Source organism: Manihot esculenta, chromosome 8, assembly GCF_001659605.2.
Source record: "Manihot esculenta cultivar AM560-2 chromosome 8, M.esculenta_v8, whole genome shotgun sequence".
Lineage (NCBI taxonomy): Eukaryota > Viridiplantae > Streptophyta > Magnoliopsida > Malpighiales > Euphorbiaceae > Manihot > Manihot esculenta.
Window position 1 is genome coordinate 38,737,277 of NC_035168.2, and position 27,991 is coordinate 38,765,267.

General features: G+C 35.1%; 2 protein-coding genes and 2 long non-coding RNA genes across 10 annotated transcripts; 1 reads left to right on the forward strand and 3 right to left on the reverse strand.

Moving 5' to 3' along the window:
• Nucleotides 1-9,837: 9,837 nt before the first annotated feature.
• On the forward strand, nucleotides 9,838-12,144 carry LOC110620298 (DNA ligase 1). Of its 3 annotated transcripts, none has more exons than XM_021763985.2 (2): nucleotides 9,838-9,994; nucleotides 10,617-12,144. In XM_021763985.2, the coding sequence occupies exon 2, from the start codon at nucleotides 10,682-10,684 to the stop codon at nucleotides 11,951-11,953; it is 1,272 nt and encodes a 423-aa protein (XP_021619677.1). In that variant the 5' UTR covers nucleotides 9,838-9,994; nucleotides 10,617-10,681; the 3' UTR covers nucleotides 11,954-12,144. The 3 variants fall into 3 exon arrangements, with proteins under 3 accessions (XP_021619677.1, XP_021619675.1, XP_021619674.1); XM_021763983.2 differs by having other exon boundaries at nucleotides 9,843-9,999; XM_021763982.2 differs by lacking the exon at nucleotides 9,838-9,994 and adding an exon at nucleotides 10,048-10,198.
• Nucleotides 12,145-12,845: 701 nt separating this feature from the next.
• LOC110620297 (beta-glucosidase BoGH3B) lies at nucleotides 12,846-16,080 on the reverse strand. Its single transcript, XM_021763981.2, has 9 exons — nucleotides 15,996-16,080; nucleotides 15,505-15,726; nucleotides 15,213-15,417; nucleotides 14,947-15,037; nucleotides 14,672-14,817; nucleotides 14,277-14,520; nucleotides 14,079-14,183; nucleotides 13,602-13,989; nucleotides 12,846-13,509 (listed from the first exon to the last, which is right to left on the reverse strand). The coding sequence occupies exons 2-9, from the start codon at nucleotides 15,716-15,718 to the stop codon at nucleotides 13,025-13,027; spliced, it is 1,878 nt and encodes a 625-aa protein (XP_021619673.1). The 5' UTR covers nucleotides 15,719-15,726; nucleotides 15,996-16,080; the 3' UTR covers nucleotides 12,846-13,024.
• A 3,942-nt stretch (nucleotides 16,081-20,022) lies between these two features.
• Nucleotides 20,023-22,633, reverse strand: LOC110620300. The gene is made up of 2 exons (XR_002488797.2): nucleotides 21,434-22,633; nucleotides 20,023-20,348 (listed from the first exon to the last, which is right to left on the reverse strand). It is a non-coding gene; the product is annotated as an uncharacterized LOC110620300 (long non-coding RNA).
• A 1,092-nt stretch (nucleotides 22,634-23,725) lies between these two features.
• On the reverse strand, nucleotides 23,726-27,988 carry LOC110620299. 5 transcript variants are annotated; one of them, XR_006351619.1, is made up of 3 exons: nucleotides 25,752-27,711; nucleotides 24,651-24,943; nucleotides 23,726-24,491 (listed from the first exon to the last, which is right to left on the reverse strand). It is a non-coding gene; the product is annotated as an uncharacterized LOC110620299 (long non-coding RNA). The 5 variants fall into 5 exon arrangements; XR_006351620.1 differs by having other exon boundaries at nucleotides 23,726-24,381; nucleotides 25,752-27,710; XR_002488794.2 differs by having other exon boundaries at nucleotides 23,726-24,494; nucleotides 25,752-27,710.
• Nucleotides 27,989-27,991: the final 3 nt, after the last annotated feature.

Here is a 27,991-nt window from a genome sequence, read left to right on the forward strand (position 1 = left end):
CCGGTGCTGGATTCTAGCCAGGTATTACATTCTCCCCCCCTTAAGAACATTCGTCCTCGGATGTTCCTAAACCAAACAACAATCAAAACAAAAGGAGGAAATGAACCTCAAAACAGATGTGGATACTGCTGGAGCGTAGACTCCCGCGTCTCCCACGTGCACTCTTCTAGGTTATGGTGGTTCCACAACACTTTCACCATCGGAATCTCCTTGTTCCTTAGCTGTCTGATCTGTGTGTCCAGAATCCGTACTGGCTGCTCTATATAGGTGAGATCTCCAAGAATCTCCACATCAGGTTCACTAACAACCTGACCCAGATCTGACACAAACTTTCGTAGCATAGAAACATGAAACACCGGGTGAATCCTCTCCATAGAAGTAGGTAAATCTAGTTTATATGATACATTTCCGATCCTCTGCAAAATCTCAAAGGGTCCAATGTACCGTGGAGCTAATTTACCCTTCTTCCCAAAACGAACCACTCCTTTCATTGGAGACACTTTCAGCAATACCCAATCTCCCTCCTGAAACTCTAACAGTTTCCTGCGAATATCTGCATAGCTCTTCTGTCTCCTCTGAGCTGTTCTGATCCTCTCCCTGATTACTGGCACTGTTCTACTGGTAATGTCTACCAACTCTGGCCCTGCAAGAACTTTCTCTCCTACCTCTTCCCAGCAAACAGGGGATCTGCATTTCCTCCCATATAAGGCTTCATAAGGAGCCATCCCAATGCTAGCATGATGACTGTTATTGTAGGCAAACTCCACCAAAGGTAGATGCTGTCTCCAAGAACCGCCAAAGTCTCGCACACACATTCTGAGCATATCCTCTATGGTCTGGATGGTCCTCTCTGACTGTCCATCAGTCTGTGGGTGGAAAGCAGTACTAAAATCTAATCTCGTGCCCAACGCACTCTGCAGACTTCGCCAAAATCTGGAGGTGAACTGTGGTCCTCTGTCTGAAACAATAGACACTGGGACTCCATGTAATCTCACTATCTCATCCAGATATACCTGTGCTAACTTATCCACAGAATAGTTACTCCTAACTGGAATGAAATGAGCAGATTTCGTGAGTCTGTCCACAATCACCCATATAGAGTCTATCCTGTTGGATGCTGCCGGTAAGCCCACTACGAAATCCATAGCTATGTTTTCCCATTTCCATTCTGGAATCGGCAGTGGGTTAAGCATTCCAGCCGGCTTCTGATGTTCTAACTTCACCCTCTGACAAGTCTCACAGGCTGTCACAAACTGCGCTACTTCCTTTTTCATGGCTGGCCACCAATACACTCTTTTTAGGTCGCGATACATCTTGGTGGCTCCTGGGTGAACACTATACCTTGCATTATGAGCTTCCCTCATAATGTCTTTCTTCAGACTGCTATTAGCTGGTACACAAAGTCGACTTCCAAAACGAAGGATCCCTTTGCTGTCAAATCTGAACTCTGCACTGTTGCCTGACTGAACAGTCCTGACAATTTTCTTCAACTCAGGGTCCTCGTGCTGTCTCTGTGCTATCTGCTCCAGAAACACTGGTGTCACTCTCATCTGTGCTATCAACACACCTGTACAAGACAACTCTAGCTGTAACCCCTCATCGATGAGCTTGTAAAGCTCCATCACTACTGGTCTCCGCTCTGCTACTATATGAGATAAACTACCTAGTGACTTCCGACTTAAGGCGTCTGCCACAACATTCGCCTTACCCGGATGATACTGGATCTTACAATCATAATCACTAAGCAATTCTACCCATCTTCTCTGCCTCAAATTCAGCTCCCTTTGGCTCAAGATGTACTGTAAACTTTTGTGATCAGTGAAGATCTCGCATTTAACCCCGTAGAGGTAATGCCTCCACATCTTGAGTGCAAAGATAACTGCTGCCATCTCAAGGTCATGGGTGGGGTAATTCAACTCGTGCTTCTTTAACTGTCTAGAAGCATAAGCAATCACCCTATCCTGCTGCATCAAAACACAACCCAATCCTACTCGAGACGCATCACAGAACACTGTGAAATCCTTGTCACTAACAGGCAGAGCTAGCACTGGTGCTGTAGTCAATCTCCTCTTGAGCTCCTCAAAGCTCTCTTCACACTGGTCTGACCAGATAAATTTCTGGTTCTTCTGAGTCAGTTTGGTCATAGGAGCTGCTATCTTCGAGAAATCCTGTACGAACCTCCTGTAGTAACCTGCCAGTCCCAGAAAGCTTTTAATCTCAGTCACTGTAGTAGGTCTGGGCCAGTTAGCTACAACCTCTATCTTCTTGGGGTCTACCTCAATTCCATCTGCTGATACCACATGTCCCAAGAAGGAAATGCTCCCCAACCAAAACTCACACTTCGAGAACTTGGCATACAAACCATGCTCTCTCAGTGTCTGCAGAACTATCCGCAGATGCTGGGCATGTTCCTCTGCATCTCTGGAGTACACTAAGATGTCATCAATAAAGACAATCACAAAATGATCCAGAAACTCACTGAAAACTCTATTCATGAGATCCATGAATGCTGCAGGGGCATTAGTCAACCCGAACGGCATCACTAAGAACTCATAGTGCCCATATCTGGTCCGGAATGCTGTCTTAGGCACATCTGTCTCTCTGACTCTCAACTGATGATACCCGGATCTCAGATCTATTTTAGAGAAACAACCTGCTCCAGCTAGTTGGTCAAATAGATCATCAATCCTAGGCAGAGGATATCTATTCTTGGTAGTGACCTTGTTTAACTGTCTGTAGTCAATACAAAGTCTGAGGGATCCATCCTTCTTTCTGACAAAAAGTACTGGAGCACCCCAAGGTGAGGTACTAGGGCGGATGAAACCCTTATCTACCAAGTCCTGCAACTGTTCTTTTAACTCTTTTAACTCTGCTGGCGCCATCCTATAGGGAGGAATAGAGATAGGTCTGGTATCAGGCAGCAATTCTATTTCAAACTCTATCTCCCTACCAGGTGGTAGTCCTGGAAGTTCGTCTGGGAACACATCAAGAAACTCTTGAACTACTGGTACTGCGGCTGGTTCCCTAACCTGACTGTCTAGCTCTCTCACATGAGCTAGAAACCCCTGACAACCCCTCATAAGCAAACGACAAGCCTGAAGGGCTGAAATCATACCTCTGGGTGTACCTCTCCTGTCTCCTCTGAAGACACACTCTGACCCATCCTGGTCTCTGAGACTCACTATCTTCTCTCTACAGTCCAAAGTAGCACTATATGCAGATAGCCAATCCATCCCTAGAATGACATCAAAATCTGTCAAGTCTAGAACCACAAGGTCAGCTGGAAGGCATCTACCCTCTATGACTACTGGACTGAAACGACAGACTGACACTGCCACTGATGGGTCACATTTGGGTCCACTGACCCAGAGAGGATACTCTAACTCAGAACTGATCAAACCCAATCTCTCTATGGCTCGCGAGGCAATAAAGGAATGAGAAGCACCGGGGTCCATCAAAGCATACACATCTGAACACCCAATGATGAGATTACCTGACACCACTGTGTTCGACATGTTAGCCTCCTCCTGAGTCATGGTGAAAATCCGTGCTGGGGCTACAGGATTTCCACTTCGGGAACCTGCTGCTGAAGTAGAGGCTGCCCCTCTCCCTCTACCTCTACCACTACCCTGAGGCATAGCTGAAGCTGCTGGCTGCCCTACTGGCTGTGCTACACTGCCTGAACTCATCTGCTGGGAAGGTGCCACAAAAGTCACCTGAGGACACTCTCGAGCAATATGCCCTTCCTGTCCACATCTAAAACAAGCTGTAGATCCCAACTGACAAGTTCCTCTGTGTGGTCTCCCACATCTCCTACATACTGGAACAGCTGTGCCAGAGCTTGAGCCACTACCCATTCCCAGACCTGACTTGACTTTACTCCAAAACCCTTTCCTTGTTCCTCTCGCTCTATCCCATCTCTTACTGCCTGTAGAACCTGAACTGGGGGCCTTAGAACCCGAAGCCTGTGCCTTTGACTGTTTCTGAATATTGGCACTAGCTTCCATCTTCCTGGCTGCATCTATAATAGAGTGAAAACTCTCCTTTTCTGCTGGAAGGATCAAAGAAGAATACCTGGGATGAAGTCTCATGGTATATCTCCTCGCCTTCTTCTGATCAGTATCATAGGCCTGACCCACGTACTGAAGCAGATCCAAAAACTTATATGTGAACTCATCAACAGTCATCTCATCTGTTTGTCTCAACTGTTCAAACTCAATTATCTTCATCTCCCTGGAACTATTAGGAAAAGCCCACCCTGCAAACTCATTAGCGAACTCTCCCCACGACATACTGTTCATTCTGGGCTCTATATAGTTCTTGAACCATTCTCGAGCCTTCTTACACTTCAGTGTAAATCCTGCCATCTCTATGGCTCTACTGTCATCTGTACCCAACTCATCAGTGATCATCTTCACAAATCTCAGGTACTCAAATGGATCATCTCCTGTGTTAAACTTCGGAGCATCCAATTTAAGGTACTCAGTCATCTTTACCTTACTTCCAGATGAACTAGATGGAAACATTTGGGCAACAGGGGCTACTGGTTCTGTTTGTGGTGGTGGAGGTGTTGGTTCATTTATTTCTGGGTGTGCTGCACTTGGCTGTATAGGGGAAGATGGGTACATAGGATATGGTGGATATGATGGGTAATAGTGAGGATATGGCATATATGGCATGTATGTAGGATATGGGTCAAAACGAGAGTATTCCGACATACCTTCCATCGGATACTCTGGATCCTGAAACAAGGATGGATAACCACAACCTTAGGCCTGAATGCCTCCCTCGGATTCTCCCATACCTTCATCCATAGACGGATCAGTCTCCATGGCCTCCCTCACTTCTTCTGATCCTCCTCCTCTAACTATCCCTCTTCTACTCTCGTCTACAGACCTTCTAGGGTCTATTGACATACCTTCCCTGCTAGATCTTTGCGACCTTGCCCTTGGCAATGCAGGAGGACGAGCAGCTACTCCCTTACTATCTGATGGGACTCCAGTCAATCGAGCGGATCGACGAGTTCCTCGCATCTTAACTCGCTGAAAATAACACATACGATAGCATATCAGCACATCAAAACATATATATCTTAATCATCAAAACACATGCATATGCATCTCATAGCATCAAAAAGACAGAACTCAATATCCTATCCTAGTGGACATGATTCCTATTGTGCTTGACCAACTCTAATCTCTCTGAGCCCGACACTCTCTCTATAGGTCCGATCATATGAACCTAGGGCTCTGATACCAATCTGTAACGACCCCGAAACGGACCGTCACCGGCGCTAGGATTCAGGTCGGCTTAAGGCCGCCAGAACCCGTAGCAAGCCTGTAATACTCTCTGTGTACCTGTAAATCTCATACATGATCATACATTTTCAGTGAAAATAAAAACTCTTTTCTCTGTACCAAGGCTTAATCTGTGCATGCACTAACTCTGTACTTAGTACTCTGTACCCCTGACTAGAGCTTGCTCTAGCTAGGTTATTTCATACCTGTTAAGCCTGGTTTTTTTCACATACTCTGTAAAACATATACATATACAGATCATGTACATAAACCGAAGATTTACAACACTAACATTACTAAGTCAAGCACAATTCTAACTGAATATACAACTGATACATCTCTTAATAAATACATGTCCACTCTAAATTATTACAAGTCTCAGTTTCTCTTTCTGAACTCTTCTAGACTTTCCCTCTGTACGCTGTACACTGATTCCTGCAAGACTGGGATAAAGGGAGTGGGATGAGCTCTATAGCCCAGTGAGTAGAATAATAAAATCAGTCATAACATATGATCTCATGGAATGCGTCATAACACAAACAAGCCACATCAAGAGTAAACCTGTCACCACATAGCCTCAGTAACTTCCGTGCCAGGGCGTAGAATCGAGCACCTGGTCTTCCTGTCATATATGTATATGTGTATAACACCTCTGTACTTACCATTGCCAGGGCGTAGTCAAAGGCTCCTGGTCTTTACTATACCTGCCAGGGCGTAGTCAAAGGCTCCTGGTCTTAACTCAGAGACTATTGGATCATTCAGCATTTACTCACACCAACAAGTAGCAATGCAATGCAACATATTCGTGAATACTAATGCAGTCAACCTATTTGTATAACCATGATGCATGAGATATGCTAAAACATTCCATTGTTTCATTAAAAGTACTACGTTTAGTTCCACTCACCTCTGGCTCTGGACTGACTCTGCAGGTTCAGTAAACTCCGGAGCAGTACTCACTGCTGCTCTCTCTGGTTCCTCTGGTCTGTATAAACACATAAAGACTTAAATGAGGGACCAAACTACCTTAAGCATACCTCTATTAAACTACCCAAGAATTACCCAAGAATCTCCTTAATCTTACTCTCAAGCTCATGCAAAACATACAAAAGAAAAGCTGGACAGAACACTTTCGGCGGCAGGTTCGGCGGCCGAATGTCCTCTCCAGAGACGAAACGCAAGCACCTTCGGCGGCACCTTCGGCGGCCGAATCCCCCAAACAGAGCCGAACATGCAAAAACACTCGGGGCAAGCTGTGGCAACCTAGCCACCATGCAGGAGGTTCGGCGGCCGAATGAATCTTCGGCTACCGAACCTGAGTTCATCCAGAACTCAGCTTCAACGGCAAACCATCTCCTCCTTCCCTTCAATTCCTCCAAACATGCATATTTCAACTAGTCAACACACATATACTCAAGTATATGATCACAGGGGTCCAAAACTAGCTAATAACCCCAAACAACAAAACAAACATAACACATAAACATGTATACATGCATAAATCATTAAAACCATCATTTTTCACCTAAACATGCATCTCCTTCCTTAACCCCATAAAACCTTCAGAAAACATATAAACAAGTTCCAAATCTTCACTTACCTCCTGTATAACAAGAAGATGAACAATCCTCACGTGAAGTTTTGGACAAACTCTCCTTCAAACACCTTAACCCTTAAACCTTAACTTTTATGCACAAAATCTTCAAACACTTAGCAAACCAACATAAATTCTGTATGAGCTGCTGAAACCACTTGCAGATGAGTCATAAAAGACGTGGCTAATCCATGGCAAGAATCTGAGGCCAACACCTGTCAAAATCCATGACTCAGCTGACCAGCCAACTCAGCTTCGGCTGCCCAATCGCATGCAAAATCATGCAAACATTCGGGGGCCGAACTTGCACTTCGGACGCCAAACCTTGGCCACTTTCGGCAGCCGAACTTACCTTCGGCGGCCGAACTTGGCTCAGCTGCCTTGGTTCATTGCAACTCATAACACTTAGTAAAACATAAATCCTACCCTTTTTATAGAATTCCGACACCCCGAATTCCACCGGACTACAGGAATTCCGGTGCCGGATTCTAACCGGGTATTACAGCTGATACAGGTAAAACATGTTTTATTTTCTATATGAATCATTGATTCTAGTACCACGAATCACATGACAGGTAATTTTCATATTTTTACTAGTTTTCGATCTCATAAAGCATAGCTGATGAGTCAATCTATAATTTTGAGGGTTCTGAAACTGTTAAACTTACTCCTTCTATTACCTTATTATCTGTACTAAGTTTACCTAATTTTACCTTTAATTTAATCTCTGTGAGTAAACTTACCAAAGACATAAATTGTTGTGTTTCCTTTTTTCTTGATCATTATCTCATTCAGAATTTTGTGACGAAACATATTATTGGTAAAGGACATGTATCTGGAGGTCTTTACATTTTGGATGCATGGTACCTCAGTCTGTTGCCTGCTCTGGTATTGTGTCTCCATTTGAAGCATATTATTGGTTGAGACATCCTTCTTTACCGGTTTTGAAGAAGTTATACCCTAAATTTCATGAGGTTTTTGAAGAAATTTTTATATGGTTTGAAGCAGAGTCCCCGTGCATTGTTTAGCAAGTCTAGTGAAGTTTTTTAAAAATTTGGATTGAAAAAAAGTAAGTGTGATCGTTCAGTCTTCTATAGAAATTCAGATACTAGTGTTATTCTTCTTGTTGTATATGTTGATAATATTATCATTACAGGAAATGATAGTAAAGGAATTTATTTTCTCAAAAACTATTTGTATGCGAGTTTTTATACTAAAAACTTGGGTTGCTTAAATATTTATTGGGAGTCAAAATCTTGAAAAGTAGAAAGAAATTTTTTTGTCTCAAAAAAAGCATGTCCTTGACTTACTTACAGTAACTAGGAAGATGTGAGTTAAACCATGTAGCACACCAATGATTCCTAATATATGTCTTACAAAAGATGATGGAAACCCTTATGATGATCCAGAGAGATACAGGAGGTTGGTTGGAAAGCTGGATATTGTTTTTACAGTAAGCGTTGTAAGCTAATTCATGTCTACACGTACGGTGAAACATTGGGCCGCTCTAAAACAATTTTTTTTGTTATCTAAAAGGGACTTCTAGTCTCGGTATACTCTACAAAAATCATGGACATACTGCATTTGAGTGTTTTTCTAATACCGACTGGACATGATCCAAAAGTGATAGAAGGTCGACTATAGGCTACTGTGTATTTGTTGGAGGAAACCTAGTGTTTTGAAAAAGTAAGAAACAAAATGTGGTATACAGATCAGTGCCGAGTCAAAATACAGGGTCATGACTCAATCCACTTGTGAGATTATGTAGATAAATTATCTGTCGAAAAAGTTGGTATGGACGTTGCGTCACTCGCGAAATTTTGATGTGATAATCAGGCTACTCTTCACATTACTTCTAATCCAATATACCATGAACGAACTAAGCATATTGAAGTTGATTGTCATATCATTCGTGAGAAGATTCAAGAAAATTTGACAGAGAATAACTGGGTGATCTAGTCACCAAAACTTTAAATGGGCCTCAAATAAAATATCTTTCTAACAAGTTGAACATGATAAATATCTATAATCCAACTTGAGGAGAGTGTTAGAGTGTGAATATAATCTGTATATAATAAGAGATTATATAATCATAATCATAGGTTAATTAATTATAAAGTATTATTAGGAGTTGTTTTAATAAAATTTTATAATTTATATATATACTCACTTATTTTAATAAAAAAATATATTAAAATTGCTCAATTATTTTTTATTATTTTATAAAAATTATGAATAATTTAATTTAATTTACATATCTTTTTTAATAAAATAGAGTATGAAATATAATATAGTGTTTAAATATTAAGAATATATATAATTGTTATAAATTTACGCTGTTAATAACGTAACTTGTAAAGCAATATATTCCTTAATAAAAAAAAATTATAATATCGTTAGTTTATTTATGTAATGATATAAAATAGTATTTTAAGTATGATTTATCTCATATATAAAAAAAATATAAAATTATAAATTCATCAAAAAAAATTGTAAATTATAAAATAGTATTTTAAGTATTGATCCTTTAATCTTTACGTCATTTTCATCAAATAATTTTAATTAAAAAATAAAAATTCAGTTAAATCATTATTATTTTATTTAAAAGTGAAATGACTCATAACATAATATAATATTTTTTAATAATAAAAATAAATTTTATATAATAAAATGTATTTTTATAATTTTAAAAATGATTGATTATCTCTATATATTTTAATTTTTATAATTAGAAATAATGTTACATTATATTATAATTTATTTAACTTTTAATAAAATTATAAAATTTTAATTAATAAAAAATTTAAAATAAAAAACTCGAACTCAAATTATTTTCAATATTTTTAACGTTATTTGTTTTAAGAATATATTAATTACGGGCGAGAGCGTGGTGATCAGTACCCAGCGGAAGGGGGAAGAGGAAATTACAAATGGGTGCTTCCTAGTTCCTTCTTGCTCCCACTTCCCACTCTATATAAAAGTCAGCTGCGGGCACTCGCCTCTGCCCCTAATTTTACGCGCACACAGCAAGAGGAAATTCTAAAACTCTCTGGATTACTCTATTAGAACCCACCATCTGGAGAATTCTTCTTGTTCTAGAAAAGTAAGGTACAAGTTCCTTTCCTCTGCCTTTTTTCTTAGTTCTTCTTTCTTAGTTTTCTTGATTTGATCTATTTTATGTGTATATTACTCTTGTTCTCTTGTAATCTATTAGATAGTTTCTTGTTGCTTGATTTAATTTTAAGAAATTTTAATTTCTGAAGTATGTCTAAAGAACTTATCAGTATGGAATCACTCTCCGTCTCAGGTAATTGATAGGCGGGGGACAAAAAGAAAACAACGTTTTGTTTTCGTTTTGGGATTTTTTGATTGCTTAATTTACTGGTTGATGGGTTTTCTTCAATAATTAGAGATGGTTCATATTAGGATCTCTATTGGCCTGTGATTTTCTTTCTGAAATTCGTCTTTTCTCCTTTGATGGTATAATTTGTCTTTGTAGCTCATGCAATGGTCCTGTTTTCTGTTGAATGGGTAACTTCATTATTTGTGTCCTTGTGTGAAGTTCAAATGTTTTCTTTGTAATGATCCTATCAATTGATTAGTTTCTTTTGATCAATCTGTTAGTATTGATAATCCTATGCTGCTGAATGTTCATTTCAAGTTCACACATAGGTTTTTGGAATTGATATCTCACTTCCTAATTGGTCTGATTTTTTTTTTTTCAGGGAACCTCAGATTAAACGGGAAAGGATTTACGTTTACAGTTCAATTATTTCGCAAAAAACCTGAGATGGAAGGCAAATCTGAAGGTGGTGATGTAGCTGAGAAAATTAAAAAGGAGGAGATGCATCTCAAAGTCAAGAGCAAGGATAAAGAGCCAAGTGATGAGAAGAAAGAGAAAATTGAGGTTGAACTTGATTTGAAGACCAAATCGGTAGAGAAGGAAAAGCCAAAGCAGAAAGATAAGAAGGATAAGAAGGATAAGAAGGATGATGATGAAGATGACAAGAAGAAAGAGAAAGACAAGGAAAAGAAGAAGAAAACTAAGACGGCAAAGGATGGTGAGGGTAGTTTAGGTGAAGAGCCAGAGGTAGATAATGAAGCTGGAGAGACTGAGAAAAAAGAAGAGAAAGAAGATAAGAAAGTCAAGGGAAAAGAAGAGAAGAAAAAGAAGGAGAAAGAACATGTGGAGGAGGCCAAGGAGGAAGATGAGAAAAAGAAGAAAGATAAGAAAGAGAAGAAGGATAAGGATAAAGTTTTAGAGGAAGAGGAAAAAGGGACAAGGGAAATCAAAGATAAAAGTTTGGGGATTAAGGAACAGCAGGATGAGAAGCATGTGAAGGAGGGTAAGGAGAAGGATGAAGAGAAGAAAAAAGACAAAAAAGTAAAGAAAGAGAAAGAAAAGAAGGTCAAAGATGAAGAGAAGACAGGTGAGGGATCTGTGGAAGAAACAGAAAAGAAGAAAGACAAGGAAAAAGAAGATGATGATGGGGAGGAGAAGAAGAAAAAGAAAGAGAAGAAGAAAGAGAAGAAACACAAGGATGAAACAAAGGAGGAAGAAGAAGAGGAAGGTGAAGAGAAGGAAGGGAAAAAGAAGATAAAGAACAAGGACAAAAAAAAGAAAGATAAGAAGCATGAGGATGGAGTAGAAGAGGAAGTAACAGATGAAGGTGGAGAGGAGGAGAAGAAGAAAAAGAAAGAAAAGAAGGAGAAGAAGGATAAGGAACACAAGGATGAAATCAATGAATCGAGGAGCGGGGCTGAAGTTCTCTCAAGGGAGATTCACATAGAATCAGAAGTGAAAGGACAGGAGGAGGAGAACGATAAAGCAAAGGAAGGTACAGAGAAGAAGAAAGATAAAGACAAGAAGAGAAAGAAGGGTGAGAAGGATAAAAGCAAGGACCTCAACTGTCTAAAAGCCAAGTTAGAGAAGATTGATGCAAGAATTGAAGCTATGCTAGAGAAAAAAGCTGACATCTTGAGGCAGATAAAAGAAGCCGAGAACATGAGATCTGTTGTTGCTGATACTGACAAAGACACACAAATAGCTGATGCAAAATAGCCCTTTTCTGCAAAATGTTATAAGAGTTCATTTCCTTTCCTTTACACCTTGTAATAATAGTGTTTCCATGGATATGCAGTTCTATCTTCCATGCGAGAACGGTTACTTTTTCTGTTGTAATAAAGAGTTTTGTCAAATATATGTAGTTTAATGTGAAAACAATATATGAAATGCCTGTGTCATGGATAAAACTGCTGCGTCATTGCTTCTCTGTTTCAAGTTCTATACTGCTAGCCATTTCACAGAGCATATTTGCTTACTGATCCACTGTCTGCAGTCTGCACTATTCTCTCATATCGTACATAATTGGAACTCATTGAATTTGTTTATTAATAATTGTAATCCATGATTATTTCCTTCCCATGTTTGGAGTTTCTCCTTCGTCTTAACATTGATATGGCGTTTCAGAATCCCTAGACAATTTATCTTGGCATGGCAGTGAAGTATACCAAATCGTTGGTTTTTGCATTGGCAATCATTACATGCAGTGAAAAAGTTCATTTTTCTGCATGAATTCAAGATATAACATTCATGAATGGAATCAGTTTTGGTTCATGATGAGATCTATGCAGTATTCTCCATTGGGACAACCATTTCATTGTTAGTTATTCATGATGATTCTGCTGATGTGATTTTATGTATTATTTACTTTCTAGTGCCCTTGTGTTGCCAGCATCAAAATTTTTGAGAAATTAATCACTGCTAGATCAAAGATATTGCGTTCTATCAGAAAAGAACTCCATCTGATTTAGGGCAATGACTCTTGCAGTGTCGTTTCTCGTCTGTAATCATGTCATTTTGTGTATACCAATGCTGCACCTTCAATGTTTCTCGGAAAAGGAAGGATTGTAGAATGACATGCAAGGAAAGAAAAGAACCAGAAATGTTTAAAGAAGAAGAAGGAGTTTTATTTTTATCATAACTCAAGAGTTGCAGAGAATCCATCTGCTGCTAACTCTACAACTAACAATAACAAACTTGCAACTGAACCTAATACACATCAGCATCGCTTTTATTCTTCTTGTCAAAAGTTAAAAGGCTGCCTTTTTCTTCCTATTTGAATAATAGCATCTAAGCCTTGATGGGTTGGGTGGCCAGTCCAAATCCAAATGGGAAAAGAGGATCATAGTGTCGATCTCCAACATTCATAGGTAGCTGATCAACAGTCTTGAACCATGTACGTGAAAGCTTGCCAGTGAAACCATAGTCGCCAAATAGAACATCAGCAACACCCTGGCCTTCAGTTCCAGGAAGCCAAGCAGCAACAACAGCATCCATCAGCTTCACATATGGTTGGATTACCACAGGACGCCCAGACACAATAACAACAACACAATTGATGGCTCCACACACATTCTGGATAGTTCTCGGACCAGGCTCCGCGATTGTCAGATTCATGCTGTCTCCTTGTGTTTCTGCATATGGGGTTTCTCCTACTACAACTATAGCATAGGAGAATTTGTCGGACTTGACAATTTGTGAATCTGGATTTTCCTTGTACACAACTTCTGTACTGGGATGAACTGTATTTTTTATGGCTGTCAGGATTGTTGTACCTGTTCATGATCATAATAGTCAGGTAAAGAGCTTGATCATAGGAAAAGGTTTCAGATGTAGGAGACAAATGATAATAAGTTGAGAAATTTACCACTTGTGAGATTGTTGCCACCAAGTCCTTGCCACTCAATTGTCCATCCACCACACTGGTAACCTAGATTGTCTGCATGGCTGCCAGCAACAAGTATTTTTGAAGCTTTCTTGGGAAGGGGCAACAATGGTTTATCAGCAGATTTACCATTCTTTAGCAGCACAAGTGATTTCCTCACAGCTTCCCTAGCCAGTTCTCTATGTTCCTGACTGCCAAGCTGGTTCACCAGAGTCTCATCTGCAATTGGGTTCTCAAATAGACCCATTGTGAACTTAACTCTCAGAATTCTCTTCACTGCATCATCAATTCGGCTCATTGGAATAATGTTTCTCTTCACCTGGTCTGTTAGGCCATCTATAAATTCTGTGTAGTTGAATGGAACCATGATCTGCAGGATCAACAAGTATTAGATGATAGAATTTGCAACATATTAATGAAAACCTGATAAAGAAAAAAGCCTTCAGACCAATGACTTGCCATGTCAATTCCAGCAGAGATTCCTGCTTGGATGGAAAATGAGTAGTTAGCATGTGGTGGAGAAGTGATCCTGTCAATACCCTGCCAATCTGAGATGACAAAACCCTGCAGCAACCCACAAAATTTCGCAAGCAACTCTCAGATTCTTAATGATTAAGATGAAAATCATCTCTAACATTAAAAAGTAAAATTTTCTACCCTGAAGCGAAGAGTGTTTTTGAGAAAGCCAGTAATCAAATCACGGTTAGTGTGCATTTTAACACCATTCCAGCTAGAGTAGGAGACCATGACAGTGGACACCCCTTTGATGACAGAGTTGTAGTAACCAGCCATGTGAATGCTAAGTAAACCATGTCTGCTTATTACAGTATTGTTCTCATTAATCCCATTTGTTGTTCCTCCATCACCAACATAATGCTTGGTGCAAGCTGCAACTTTTGTTCTGTGACAAGTAGGTACCACAAATTAACAGCTAAATTAGGTGGAGCTAACTGTAAAAAGTTTTTGGAATGGAACTGATATGACTTTGACAAAATAGAAAAATTTTCTTATTTGTTCTTATTAATTTGTCCAAGAGAATTATTTGTTCTTACTTCCCAGCAACGAAGGGAACGCCCCTTCGGGAGCCAGCAGGGATTTCTCCTTGTAATCCAGGTACTATCTCAGTCATTGCTCGAACGACCTGAGGATCTTCACTGTAGCTCTCGTAGCATCGACCCCATCTTGGATCTCTACAAACCTGTACAATGAGAAGCAGTGAAATAGATTGGAGATAGAAATAATGATTTTTTTTTTTCATACAATTAACTACTATTGAGATTCGAACTCGAAAGCTCATCAGCAATGAAATAATGATTTGGACCGCTACCGCAATACAAGGTGCGAAAACATAAGGAATGCCTGTAGCTCTAACTTCAAGTGCTGTTGCAGCCCCAATCCTCTTTACAAGTTCAGGATCCCTGATTGTTAACAAAACTGACATTGTCAAAAAGAAAAAAATGACCAAATTCATTCTTTTACAGAATTTATAAGCTTTAAGCCTCCAACCCTTTTAGCCAAAACAAAAGGACAAACTAGAAGCCAGCACTAAAACCCAATTGGGAAGAAATTCGGCAGAGAGCCTCAGTTCCTTGCCTGGTGGCTCCAAGTCCAACATTGTGAGGAAAAATTGTTGCCTTGTAGACATTGTTGTGGCCATGAACAGCATCTATTCCGTACATCATAGGAATCCCAAGTCGGGTTGATAAAGAACCATTCTGAAAATCATTCACCATTTTAATCCAAGTTTCTGCAGAAGCCTGTTTAACTGGAACACTGCCTCCTCCACTCAATACACTCCCTGTCCAAAGAAAAAAAAAACAGATTCTTTAATCTTAGCTTCCTTTTTTACCTTAAATTGTTGAATTTGACAATGATGATTTCTTACCAATGAAGTACTTCTTCATCACTTCAGCAGATGCAACGCTGCGTTCAATCTGAGTCATCTGACCAATTTTTTCCTCTAGTGTCATCCTCTTCATTAAGTCCTTTATTCGAGCATTTATGGGTTGCTTTGGATCTTTGTATTTGATGTATTCTGCTTCTGCTATGGCTCCCCATAAGAGAACAAGTCCCATCAAGAAGAAGGGAAATCTAGCCATCTCTGATGCTGCATCAGAATGCATATTTCAGGCATAGAATTTTTTCACTCATTGAAATGTTCATGAATACGTGCACAAAACCAGAAGCAATCAATCAACTCATAATGCACTGTTACAGTTCTATAGTTATTACTATCAAATTATGATCATATTCCCATGGAAAATGGGAATTGTGTCATCATTCTTTTCTAATTTTCACAATCAAGAAACAGACATTGAAGAACTTAACAAGAAAAACAGAATCAGAGAAAATGAGGAAGAAGAAACAAGAACTTACAGAAGAAACAATAAGATCCTAATATGCAAAAATTACTATTCACACGCAGGCTTTCCCTCAGAAAGAGAAAGAGAGGGAGGCTTGCAGGGGCACTGGATAGAACTGTAGAAGGTGGTATTTATAGAAATTTAACAGCTCAAGCTTTATAACTTAAAAAAAAAAAAAAAAAATTCTTCATTGGCCTGAGTATTAGAGATTTTGAGTTTCTATCGCAATTAAACTAAATTAAGATAGAAATTTAATATTTTTTCTAGAAACCATAGATTTCATTATATTTTACATAAAATTTTTCTTAATTTTCAATTGTGTTCAGGTTATATTAATTTTTTTTGAAATGATCCGAGGAAGAGAATAGAATTTGATATCTCTCATATTTACTGGCACTTAATCACCGGAATAAGACTGAGTGCTCAATTAAGGGAGTTTAAAATTAAATTTTAATAATTTAAAAATGAATAAAATATTATTAAATTAAAATTTTATTGGAGTTAATTAGTTTATTTTTTAAGTTCATCAAATAAAATTATTTATTTTCAAAAATTTCTTAAAATCAGAAGGAAAAAAAAAACTTATATATTCTTTTTTTTTTCCTTTAATTTTGATAGAGTTGGTGCTAATTTCATGGTTGGGGGCTGCGACTGTGAGCTGTGATACTCATCGAAATCACTATCCAATAAAATCTGGTCAACGAAATAAATAAAAAAAGTCAACATGTAATTATAATCTTTTTAAATCTTATTTCTTATTGGCCAATTATTAAAATATACGATACTAATTGTAATCACGAGCGTGTCCGAATTTTTCTTATCCTGAGGCGGCTAATTTTGCAATAATTTTTTGAAGGCAAGTTTGCTCCTTCTCTCTCTTATTATATTTTGAGAAAATTATTATTTAATATAAAAAAATTATTAGTTAGTTTATTAATTTTAAAAAATATATTAAAATATTTTTAATATTTTAAAATTTTATTAATTAATTTTTTATTAATTTTAACAGTTGCATTTTACAGTAGGCTTGAAAAGAATTCTCCTGTTTTATACAATGCTTAATAATATTTTCCAAATTATGTTTTATGGAAATTTATGCACATTAATTTTTATGGCATTTCTCCCATATCTGTATTTAGATTAAAAATATTGATTGGATTAAATTAATTTAAATTTTTAATTTAATTTTTTATTCATTTTATTTCAGTTATTTTTTAATTATAAAAATTTTAATTATTTCGGTTCGATTTAATTTGATCAGAAAAAATTAAAAAAGTTAAACCGAATAGTGATAATAATATATTATTTTCAATAATAAAATAATATAGAAAGATTAGATTTTAAAATATTTTAATTAAATTTTAAATAAAATATAAAAAATAAAAAATTTATTAAAAATTTAAATCAAATAGAATTGAATCAGGTCGATTCGATTTGATTTTTAATCAAAATCAATTCGATTTAATTTCTAATAAAAATCGATTCGATTTAATTTTTATAAATATTAAAATTTTAATTTTTGATTTATTCGGTTGGATTCAATTTTAAATTGAATTAATCGAATGCTTGCATGTATCCATATGTATAATTAAATTTTATTCCTACTAATTGTTATCAATTGATTGATTATTCTGTAATTTAATTTTTTTTTCTTATAAATTTTATTGTATCTCGCAATTTTGAAATATAATTTTTTTTGGTTATATTTTTAATTTAATGGTTTCAGCATTATATTTAAATTTCAAGAGTTCCATTTTTTAAAATTATCTGTATAAATATAATATACGGAAGTAATAAAGAAATAGAGAGATTTTAAATGCTGAAATTGTGGCTGGCTTAGTGGGTCAAGGTTTTGCAAGATTCAAGTAATGGACCCAAATAGGAGTTATTGCTCGATTAGTCAAATTCCCTCAACACAATTTATTTCTGGAATATAACAATGTGCCCCATGTGCCCACTTGTCTTTTTTTCCTTTTTTTTTTTTTTCAGAGTTAAGAATATATATCAAATTTAAATTATAAATATGATAATTTTAATAAAACTCTTCCTTGAAAAATATTTATTTATTAAAATTGATTAGGATAAATTTTTTAAATCTACCGTGGCACATAAAAAAAAAATTTACAATTTAGTTCACTATTTATTATTCACATATTATTTAAAACTATAATAAATATAACCTAAAATATGTTTAGCATAACTTTTGATGTGGCACTCACAATATTAACAGCGTACGAGTAAATATAAAAGATTTCATATTCTATTTCTTCAATTTCTGATTTCCATTTTAAAAAAATTTTTAATTCTCGTTTTAAAAAAAATTATAATGCGCTAATTTTTTTATTAAATTGATTGCATAATTTAAATTATGCTACTGAATTTATAAATTATAACCCATCTCAAGATTACCATATTTGTAAATTGCTAGAGCACTCCGATAATATTATGTCCGAGTAGTCACAAAAGAAAGTCAGAGATCTAAGATTTCATTTAAAAGAGCTTGAAAGAGATTAAAATGATTCGAATCCAATTTTTAAATTTTGGATGATCGCACAAAATTTTAAATATGTATATTTCAAAACATATAAGAGAAAATATAATTTAAATCGATTAAATATTAAATAAAATATTTACTGTGGTATTCATCAATCTGTTTAATGTGTAAAAAGTTTTCATATTGACAAATTATCAATTGAATTAGTAATATATAAATTTTAATTTTAATATTATTAAATAATTTAAATTAATTATTTTAAATTAAAATGAAAAGTAAATTAAAAAATTATTTGGATTAATTTAGATTGGATCGGACCGATATACTAATCGATGATTAATTAAACTGAAAAATCCATCTTAAAAAGATAATAGTTTACTCTTGAGAGATATATATACTAAACTCAATTATGAATAAATATATAAATATTTATGCCTTCACCAAGACCTAATTTTCATTTTACATTCTTCATAACTCTTTACTTTAACCTTAAAATCTCTGAATATCTGAATAGTTCAGGATTGTTATTATTTTCATTTATTAAATTTGTTGACTCATGAAGTTTTGAATTATCAAAAATAATATTTATTTTAATATTATATTGTCTGCCATTTAGTTGGGTTGACAAGACATAGTGGAGTCCCTTGATACAAGTAAATGCCATACCTTAGTTAATTCATTGTTATATTCTAATAAAATATATCTCTTTGTTTATTTCTTTTTATGTCTGCAGAGGTATTTATTAAAAAATTATTGATTATAGTGACTAATTATATATAAAAAAAATAATTTTCTATTTCAAACAAGTGTTTTTCTTTTATTTTTTAATAAGATTAATAGCTAAATTTAAAATAAAAAAGAGAGAGAATGAGACGTATTTCTTTTATTAAAAAGAAAATGTCAAAAGACTAATCAGTATTATGCTCTTATTGAAGTTTTATTTATTTTTTTTTAAGTTTAACAAGTTATTAAATAAATAAATAATGTATTTTAAATGTATTGTTTTAATACTAGAAAGTTGAACTAAAGAGTAGATATATATAATAAAAATACAATGACTAAGTAATATATTATTCAAGCTAAAGATTATATAGTTAATTTTATTAAAATAAAAAAAATTAAATAATAATTTTTTTTATTTTTTTTCATGAAATGAGTGAAATAATAATAAAAAATAAGATGGAAAGAGAATATTAATTCCAATATAAATTAACAAGATTTTAATTAACGAGCGTTGAAATAAGTGATTCGGCATTCTTTTTTCGTAAGTGAGACTGATGGTTTGGTTCTATATGAATAGAGCGAATACTCGCTGACAGCACTTTATCTATATAGAGCAAATATTCGTTGGTAATATTTTATTCTTTTATAGACCGATTCGATATAAATAAAATTTATTTTATTATTTTATTTTTTTATTGACTGATCGGTATAAAAGTTTCGGTATAATGAATTTAAAAATAGGTGTGGTTATGAAAAAAAAAATTAGCAAGACTTTAATTTATCAGAAATTTAGTTAGCCTTCAATGAGAATTTGTCAACTTTCTTCTTCCTAACTTCTCTTTAGATTTATATTATAGAAAACCTCCTTTGCATTAAATAGGTATGCACTTCTCACACTTCCTTTAAACCCTAATTTTCTTTAATTTGCCTCTCATATTCACTCTCCTTTAAAAAAAATTTGCTTCAACTGAATTTATGCTCATACCTCGCAGTCTTAGAAATAACTACAATGCTGTCCTTGATTATCAAAATAACCAAAGACATTATCTAATCAAAGCCTATAGCTTTCAGGAAAATAACTTAACCATCGCCATTGGAGTCCCTACACAACAGTGAAGAAGAAATTCTGTCATCATCATCCTTTACCTTCTGCATATGCCAAGGATAAACAAGCATATGATAACCCATTTCAGAATGCTTCTGCACAAGAATATTGGCTAAACAAGTCCATAAGAACTAGAACACGATATATAAATCTTATTTTACATGACATGCATACCAATAGGTTTTAGCGCATTGATACTTTCATTTCCAGAGTTGAGAAATCTGGAGTTTGAATCTTAAACGAAACTAATTGTACAAGAAAATACATAGAGAGAATCTATGATGCTGATCTCAATGCTAGCTTGAGATTAATATTTTGTGGAATTCTGAAAAGGAAGAGAACCCATTTCTTTAGCTAATTAATCACATCTATTCATTAAGCACAGGATTAAAGTTTGGGCTTGGCATATCTTCAAACACATTGCAAACTAATTAAGCACACCCTCCAACATATTTACCTGATCATATCTAATCATGTCGCTTAATTAAGATAATTTGTAGATGGCACTGTAATAATCACGTGGATCATATCTTTCACACATAAATGATGTGATTAGCATCTGATCAAAAGCAAGTAAAACGATAAAAACAATGGTGCAATATCCACGCAGAAGAGCAAAACCCTAAAGGAAGTATAAATCCAAACTCCCAATTAGCATCTGAAAATAGGCATTATATTTTTTTATATAAATTAGTAACTCTGGATGATACAAAGGATGGATTTATTAAAAACCCACTTGTGTTTATTGTTGGTGTTGCACAGAGAGAAAGGTCTGCTGCTAGGGTTTATGTTTGTGAGATCTATGATCAGTGATTGAGGAATATTTAAAGGCAAGAAACATCAAATCAATTTTGAACCCAAGAAGCTGAAAAACTAGGAAATAAAATATGAACTTATGTATTAAGGAAAGACATGACATTTCTGATGAAACATCATTGGTATATGTCTTATATTGTTTGTCTGCGAATCTCAGCAAACCAGCACAGTGTTAGAATATATTTCTCCAATTTCCATCTCCTCAGGAGAATGAAAATCTTGTAACAAACTAATTCAGTAGCATCTTATCAAAGAATAAGAAACTATATGTTATATAGAAGCCTGATTCAGAAAGAGAGAAGAGCATAGATACCTTTTGAGGTCTTGTTGTGTTTCAGCATGGAAAAGCTTGGTGTGAGGAATGAAGCCTGGTCCGAGATCAGTCTATGGTATTATCAAGTAATTATTTTCAAGATCAAGAGTGAAAAAAAATGGAAAAAGGACATGAACATGACTGCAAAATTTTCAAGCTCTTTCTTTTTAAGAGGAACATAGAAATTAAGATAGAGAAGAGGAGAAAGAAAGAAAGAGAAGGATCTTGAATCAACTTTCTATCAGAAACCCTCCCTTCTCTCTCTCTCTCTCTCAGAGAGAAAAGAGAAGAGGATCTTGAAGTTTTACAAGTAAAATCTCTCTTCTTCAATCTCTTTATTCATGCAACAACTCATTAAACCAACAGAAAGACTCAAAATTAAACTCAATCCCCATTTAGAAACAAAAGGGGAAAAAAAACCCAAACACTAAAAGAGAAACAAGGATCTTGGATCAAACTTCATTCCAAACACCTCTTTTCCTTCTTCCAAGGATTCATAACTAGCTAATTAAAGCTAGCTATACCTCTATATTTCTCATGATTCAACAATAAAAAAAAAGCAACCAAGGCTGCAAAGTACTCAAGTTCTCAATCTTTCACTTACCCACATAATGATATATATCAAAGTATAGGTGAGACAAAGAGAAGCAAATGGAGAAGAAGAAAAAAGATAAATGAAGAAAAGCACATGAAAGACAGGTCACTATAAGAGTAAAATAATGAAAAAGGCTGGTAGGTTTTGGAGGGATGATGTTGTCTTCTTCTATGGCTTTTTTTTAGGGAGTGGCTTTGGAGGCTTTTACAGGCTATCTCTCTGTGTAAATAAATAAATAAAATAAAGGAGCTTTAGCACTGAAAATAACGAGGAAGACCAAACATACAGAAGCATGGGCCTCCACAATTCTTAATTTTCATTTTCTTTTATACATATATGACTGTCGACTGAGTACTATGCAATATATTATGCTTTATTAATTTGTTGGTGATCTCTCAAGATTCAAGAAAAGTCCTTCACAACTATGAACTATCTCTCTCCATTATGGAAGAAGAAAATAAAAGAAAAGGGTCACCCACCGCCCATATCAAAGCATGATATCACACTCTCACAAATTTAACCTAAATCATTATTATTGAGCTATGAATACAATTAAAATATAAGAAATAATAATTTTTTGTGGGTATCTGAAACTTATTTGCATAGTAATGATATAAAGCACAGATTTTTTTTTTTTCTATGAAAACATGGAGATGTAGGGAGAGAAAATAGTAGGAAGCAAGAAGCAACCAAAGAAGCAAAAAAGGTTGCTATTAGAGGAATCCCAATATAAGATACAATCAATATATTAATTAGGGAATAATTCCCATCACTCTTTTTAGTCTAGGTATTGGCTTTGGGGGTGGGTCAGGGGTCAGTGTCATGATGTGTTTGTATTGCCACGTCATTTGTGTCCAAAAGATGAACTATTCATTCCAAGTGAATTTTACCAAATTACACTTCTTTAATTCTCAAGAACGTTTATGTCAACTTTAGTTTTAAAATATATATATTGTGCCATGGAAGATCGCCACCTATTAATTCCAGCAAAATCATTAAAGGTTCACATAACATGGAAAATTGTCTCGTACGTGAAACTCATTTTTATTTCAAACCACGTTAAGGGAGATCTGCGGAACAACGGTGTTTTTATTTTTTATTTTTATCTCATTGAATCTAATTCTTTTGATATTGGTTTTGAGGGAAAATCCTGATTCACAATTTTATTAATTAAAGATATTACTAGTCCTTAATAATTTAATATAAAAAAATATAATTATTTTTTAAGGATGAATTTGAATAATTTTGGAGCTTGACATATAAAACCTTAAGAAGCATATTTTTAATTTAGTGCTATAATTTTTCTTTCTTTTTTTTTTTTTATTTTATGGGCAATTTAGTTCAGTATTTGATTTTTATTTAGTTATATTTCATTACATTTAATAACTAATATTCCAAAATATAAAACATCCATTATTTATTTTTATTTTATTATTATTGTTTTATTTTTATTTTTTATTTAAAAGAGACTCAAAAACTAAATACAATAAATAAGTTACACACCAGAAGTAATATTATTCATTATCACTATAGAAATGAATATTTTAAAATAAATAAAGAGAGAAACTCCACCTTGCTTGTCAGTTTTATCAATTATAGCCATCCTTTTTGTCTAATAACTTCTTGTCAAAGTAACATAAAGATCTCATTTGTATGAGAAAGTTCTGCATACTAAACAACAGAAATCAACAGCAATAATCACAACATAACATGAGCTGCTTATCATAAATCCCATGAAAAGATCACATGAATTTTCCAAACTATTGAGGAAATTATCCTCCAAAAGAGAGAGCTAAAAGAAGCAATCTTCATGGAGTGATCAAATCAAAGCACTATTGTTCATGTTTTACTTTCTCCCTAGTACTCGACCTACTCTTCCATGAGGGCTCCACTTCATTTCCAATCTATCTTTTCGTTTCTTTATTGCATACACACATGTATCCTTTTGATATGAGAAATCAAAAAGAGTAATGAGATCTCAATCTTCACATGATTTTTGACTGACCATGTCTCTCTTTTTTGGCCCAAAGGAAGTGAACTTCATTGGCTATTTGTGTTTGGCAACTAGTCTTTTGCTCTGGGTCATCCCCCACTTACTCTTCTATTGGAGACAACCATGATTACTCTCTTTGTGGGTCCATCATCACTTTGCTTCTTCAACATGTGTACACCCACAAAACCCTTTTCATCATTTTCTTTTCTTTGTTTTTCTCAATTTTTTTCCTAGTGGGTTCCAACGACTCACAGCAAAATCAATCTTGATTTTCTTTTCTTTTCTTCATTAACCTACTTGATGAACAAGGCATATGAATATAGAGTTTGACATCAACTTGATGTACCCACTTCAGCAAACCTGACAATCATGAGAATGCAAATAGATTTAAAATCAAGATGTTTAGTAGTCTGATCTTAGGACTGAATCTTGAAAATGGCAGCGTATTCCTCTTCAAAACACAAGCCTACCTGCTACATATATATATATATATATATATATACACACACACTTTGATCAGGAATTTTTATCTTTATTAAGTTATAAAATTAAACTAACTGAATTTAAATCTTCAGATAAAACTGGAAGACACTAATTTAGAAGGATTTCATCTGTACACTGAAACTCACAGTAATGTACTGGAAAAAGGAGCGTTAACAATGAGGAGCCTACGTGCTACATGCCAAAGCAAGTCGCAAAGGTCATTCCTTTAAAGCTGGGTTCTTTACAACATTGACACTGCTGTAGAAACTCTTCCGAGTCCTCCATAGCCTTCTTCTCAATCTGAATTGAACGAATTGATGAGGGAGTGCTGATCTCAGGTTTGCAGCAGGAGAATCTGATAGTGATTCCTGGCTAGATACAATTGAGAATCTAGCTGTTCTTGTCTTTGGACTATGGGAACTATTCTGCTGCAGTTCCCCTGCTATGTGACAAGCCAACAATAATCAGGGTAAATATAAGTTTTGCAAATTAGGTGGATCACAGGAATCTTTATAAAACTTCGTACTGATATTTACTTCGAATTGGGTGAAATTTCCCCCACTTTCCCTCTCTGTTCTATATTTACCATTTACCTTCAACAACCTTCAACAACCATTAGTTACCTGGGAGCTAAATTTGCATCATACTTGGGGGACATTTGGTACAAGGAGTAATTATTACGCTTGTAATTTTTAAGCCATTCTTAATGTTGTTTGGATGATAATATGAGGATAGATTATTTTTTAACCTCTTTAATATATAACTCTTTCCTTGTTTAGGGGTTAAAATGTCAAAGTAAACTAAAATCACTCGCCCTTATGCAAGAGCCCAAGAATAAACAACATGATAATAAGCAGAATACATAAAACAAAGATCAACAGTAGATATAAATACATTCCTTTGTGATACATGGTTAGTTATATTATGCAATGCTTAAAAGACTAATCATTGTTGTGTAAAAAACAAAAAATGGACAGCATCAGGCAAGTTGAAGGAAGATAATTAGATTCAATTTTTCATTTAGTAACTTTCAATTAATGTGATTTTATAGCACTGAAATAATAAAGAAGCCACAAGTGAATCTCAGTCATTCAGGAAAGGGGACAATAAAAACCATTGATTATCTATATCAGAATTTGAGTAGAATGATGAGAGAAAGTGATATATCCATCACATTCATGTATGTGTGTGTGTGTGTGTAACTTAGAAAATAAACAAAAAATTAAAGGGCGAGCAAAATAACACACCTTTGCATCAGGATCAGCACCAGCAATGAGATGCAAGTTGCAAATGAAGAGTCAGGCCAGACGTGTTCCTTGAATTAATGTTACCTCCTTTGTTCTTAAGTAGTGGTGCCAATGCTGAATCTACATCTGCCAAGGACCTTTCTTGCACAAAAAGCCAATGGTCTTTTTGGAACACCAGATGCAAATTTCCAAGCCTGGGCTTGAATATTGTGCTTTGGTCCTTAAGGTGAAACTAGCATCTGCATATTCTATGTACTTGATAACTGATATAAACTACTCTTATTAAGTTCCACAAACCACTTTATTATACATCTGCCCACTAATTTTATACATGCCTCAACACAAAATTTCGAAAGCCAAAGACAAAGTCTTCATGAGAAGTTACTGAAACCCATTCAACTATATCCACTGGACAAGTAGATTTTTTCGAGTACATGTTATAATTAGTTCCCAATCTAGCAAAGAACAGAATCAAGAAGAGAGTTATATCAATTAACAAACTGCTAGACCAACATCCTCACCCCATCTGCATCATAATCACAAACCAACTTCAATAGCCATTCACGTACGCTCATCAAAATTCATCAAAATAGAGAAATCTGTGATAACCGAGCTTAGCAAGATCCTGCATTAGAAATTCTTCTGTGAGTAAAACAAGCCAACTGGAGGAAAATTTAATTGAAGTGAAATGAACAAAGTAGGACGACCAGTATATCAACCAAGAAAATAAATATCTACGAAAATATGAGATATAGTAATTTTCCTTATACCAAAAAGAGGGAGGGCAGGTTCTTTGGTTACAAGCATCAGTTAAAAAGAAAGGAAGATAAATTCTAAACAACAAACCACATTATAAGATTTCAATGACACCAGACACCATTACAAAATCCACCACGGGAAATAAGCACGCATTCAGGAAAATAAAGGTCAGTTGCTTCATAAAGAGACCAGAATGCTAGTGAGTAAAATGGGCAGAAAACACTTCCATGTTCCAATACAATTAGAATAGAATAGAATATTCAATACAAATCAATCAAATGTACTTTGTAGCCAAGTTAATGCAAATCAAAAGCACAATTATATATAGATTGTAATTTATTTAGTTTGTCTAATTATTGGCAAAGGAGAGATGAAACTAGTGACATTGCTGGCTTCAAATTTGTCATAAAACGAAATTCTTGATAACATGCCCATTGCCATTAATAAATAACACGATTCTTAATCCTTTTGAGAATGTCTGGGTAATGCTCTGGAAAAGAAAATGAATCCGAAAATGACAAAACCACAAAATCAAAACAACCATTGGACTAAAACTAATCCCAACTTAAGCATAATGATCTAAAAAAGAAGCATTTTCTCAAGGCCTTATTCCACAATTATCCAAGTAACTTTCGAAGCAGCAGGAAAAACAAAAATGCCAAATTCTTGCTCTAATTACAGTCGATAAAAAAAAAAAGAGCAAGCTTGACATCAAATCAAGTACCAGCACCGTCATATGCATTACATCAAGCATTAAGACTCAACACCTAGATCCAATAACAAATGCATTTAATGAAAATATACCCACCAATCAAAGTTACAAAATTATAATATAAAACAACAAAAAACAAGGAGCAAGGAGCAAAAACAATGACCTTAGACCTCCCAAACCTAACACTAAAACAATGAAAAGTAGCAATGGTTACCCTTTTAATTCCCTCAACAAACACAAAACCCGTAAATGAGGAACCCAAAAAATAATGATAATGAGTTGAACCACACTAGACTTTGCGCATAGAAATAAGATTCCCTTTTTTTTTTAAGAAAATAGCAGAGAAATTGAAGAAATCATACATCGCCTCCAAAGAAGTTCTAGCTAAGAGAGAGATTCACAAACCATACAAGTGTGAGAGAAAGAGAAAAACTCTAAATAAGAGTCACTGATCTCTTTTACAGAGAAAGAGCTGGGCAGAAGGCGCATTATGGGAATTCAGTATAACTTTGTAGACGAAAATGCCCTTAAATTTTGAGAGATTGACGCTCACGAGAGTTGGTTTCTTGTGTCTGAAGTCCGATTTAGCCACGTCAGATAAATGCGTGTATGAGGAACTCTCTGTTTGAAACGTGGCATAACTATAGGAGGACATGATGGAGCTCCAATGGACGACGTTCGTGAAATAAACTTACAATTTTGCCCGTCAGTTTTATATTTTTAACATTAAGAATATTTTTAGATAAAATAATTCTCTTTATTTTAATAC

Bases quoted from the DNA above. Each gene is read 5' to 3' on its own strand.
- LOC110620298 (XM_021763982.2), top strand. From the start codon at position 10,156: ATGTCTAAAGAACTTATCAGTATGGAATCACTCTCCGTCTCAG. The intron at 10,199-10,616 runs GTAATTGATAGG...TTTTTTTTTCAG, and splicing joins GGAATCACTCTCCGTCTCAG to GGAACCTCAGATTAAACGGG.
- LOC110620297 (XM_021763981.2), bottom strand. From the start codon at position 15,718: ATGGCTAGATTTCCCTTCTTCTTGATGGGACTTGTTCTCTTATGGGGA. The intron at 15,038-15,212 runs GCAAGGAACTGA...GTTAACAATCAG, and splicing joins GTTGGACTTGGAGCCACCAG to GGATCCTGAACTTGTAAAGA. The intron at 13,990-14,078 runs GCAAGTCATTGG...TTGATCCTGCAG, and splicing joins TCTCTGCTGGAATTGACATG to ATCATGGTTCCATTCAACTA.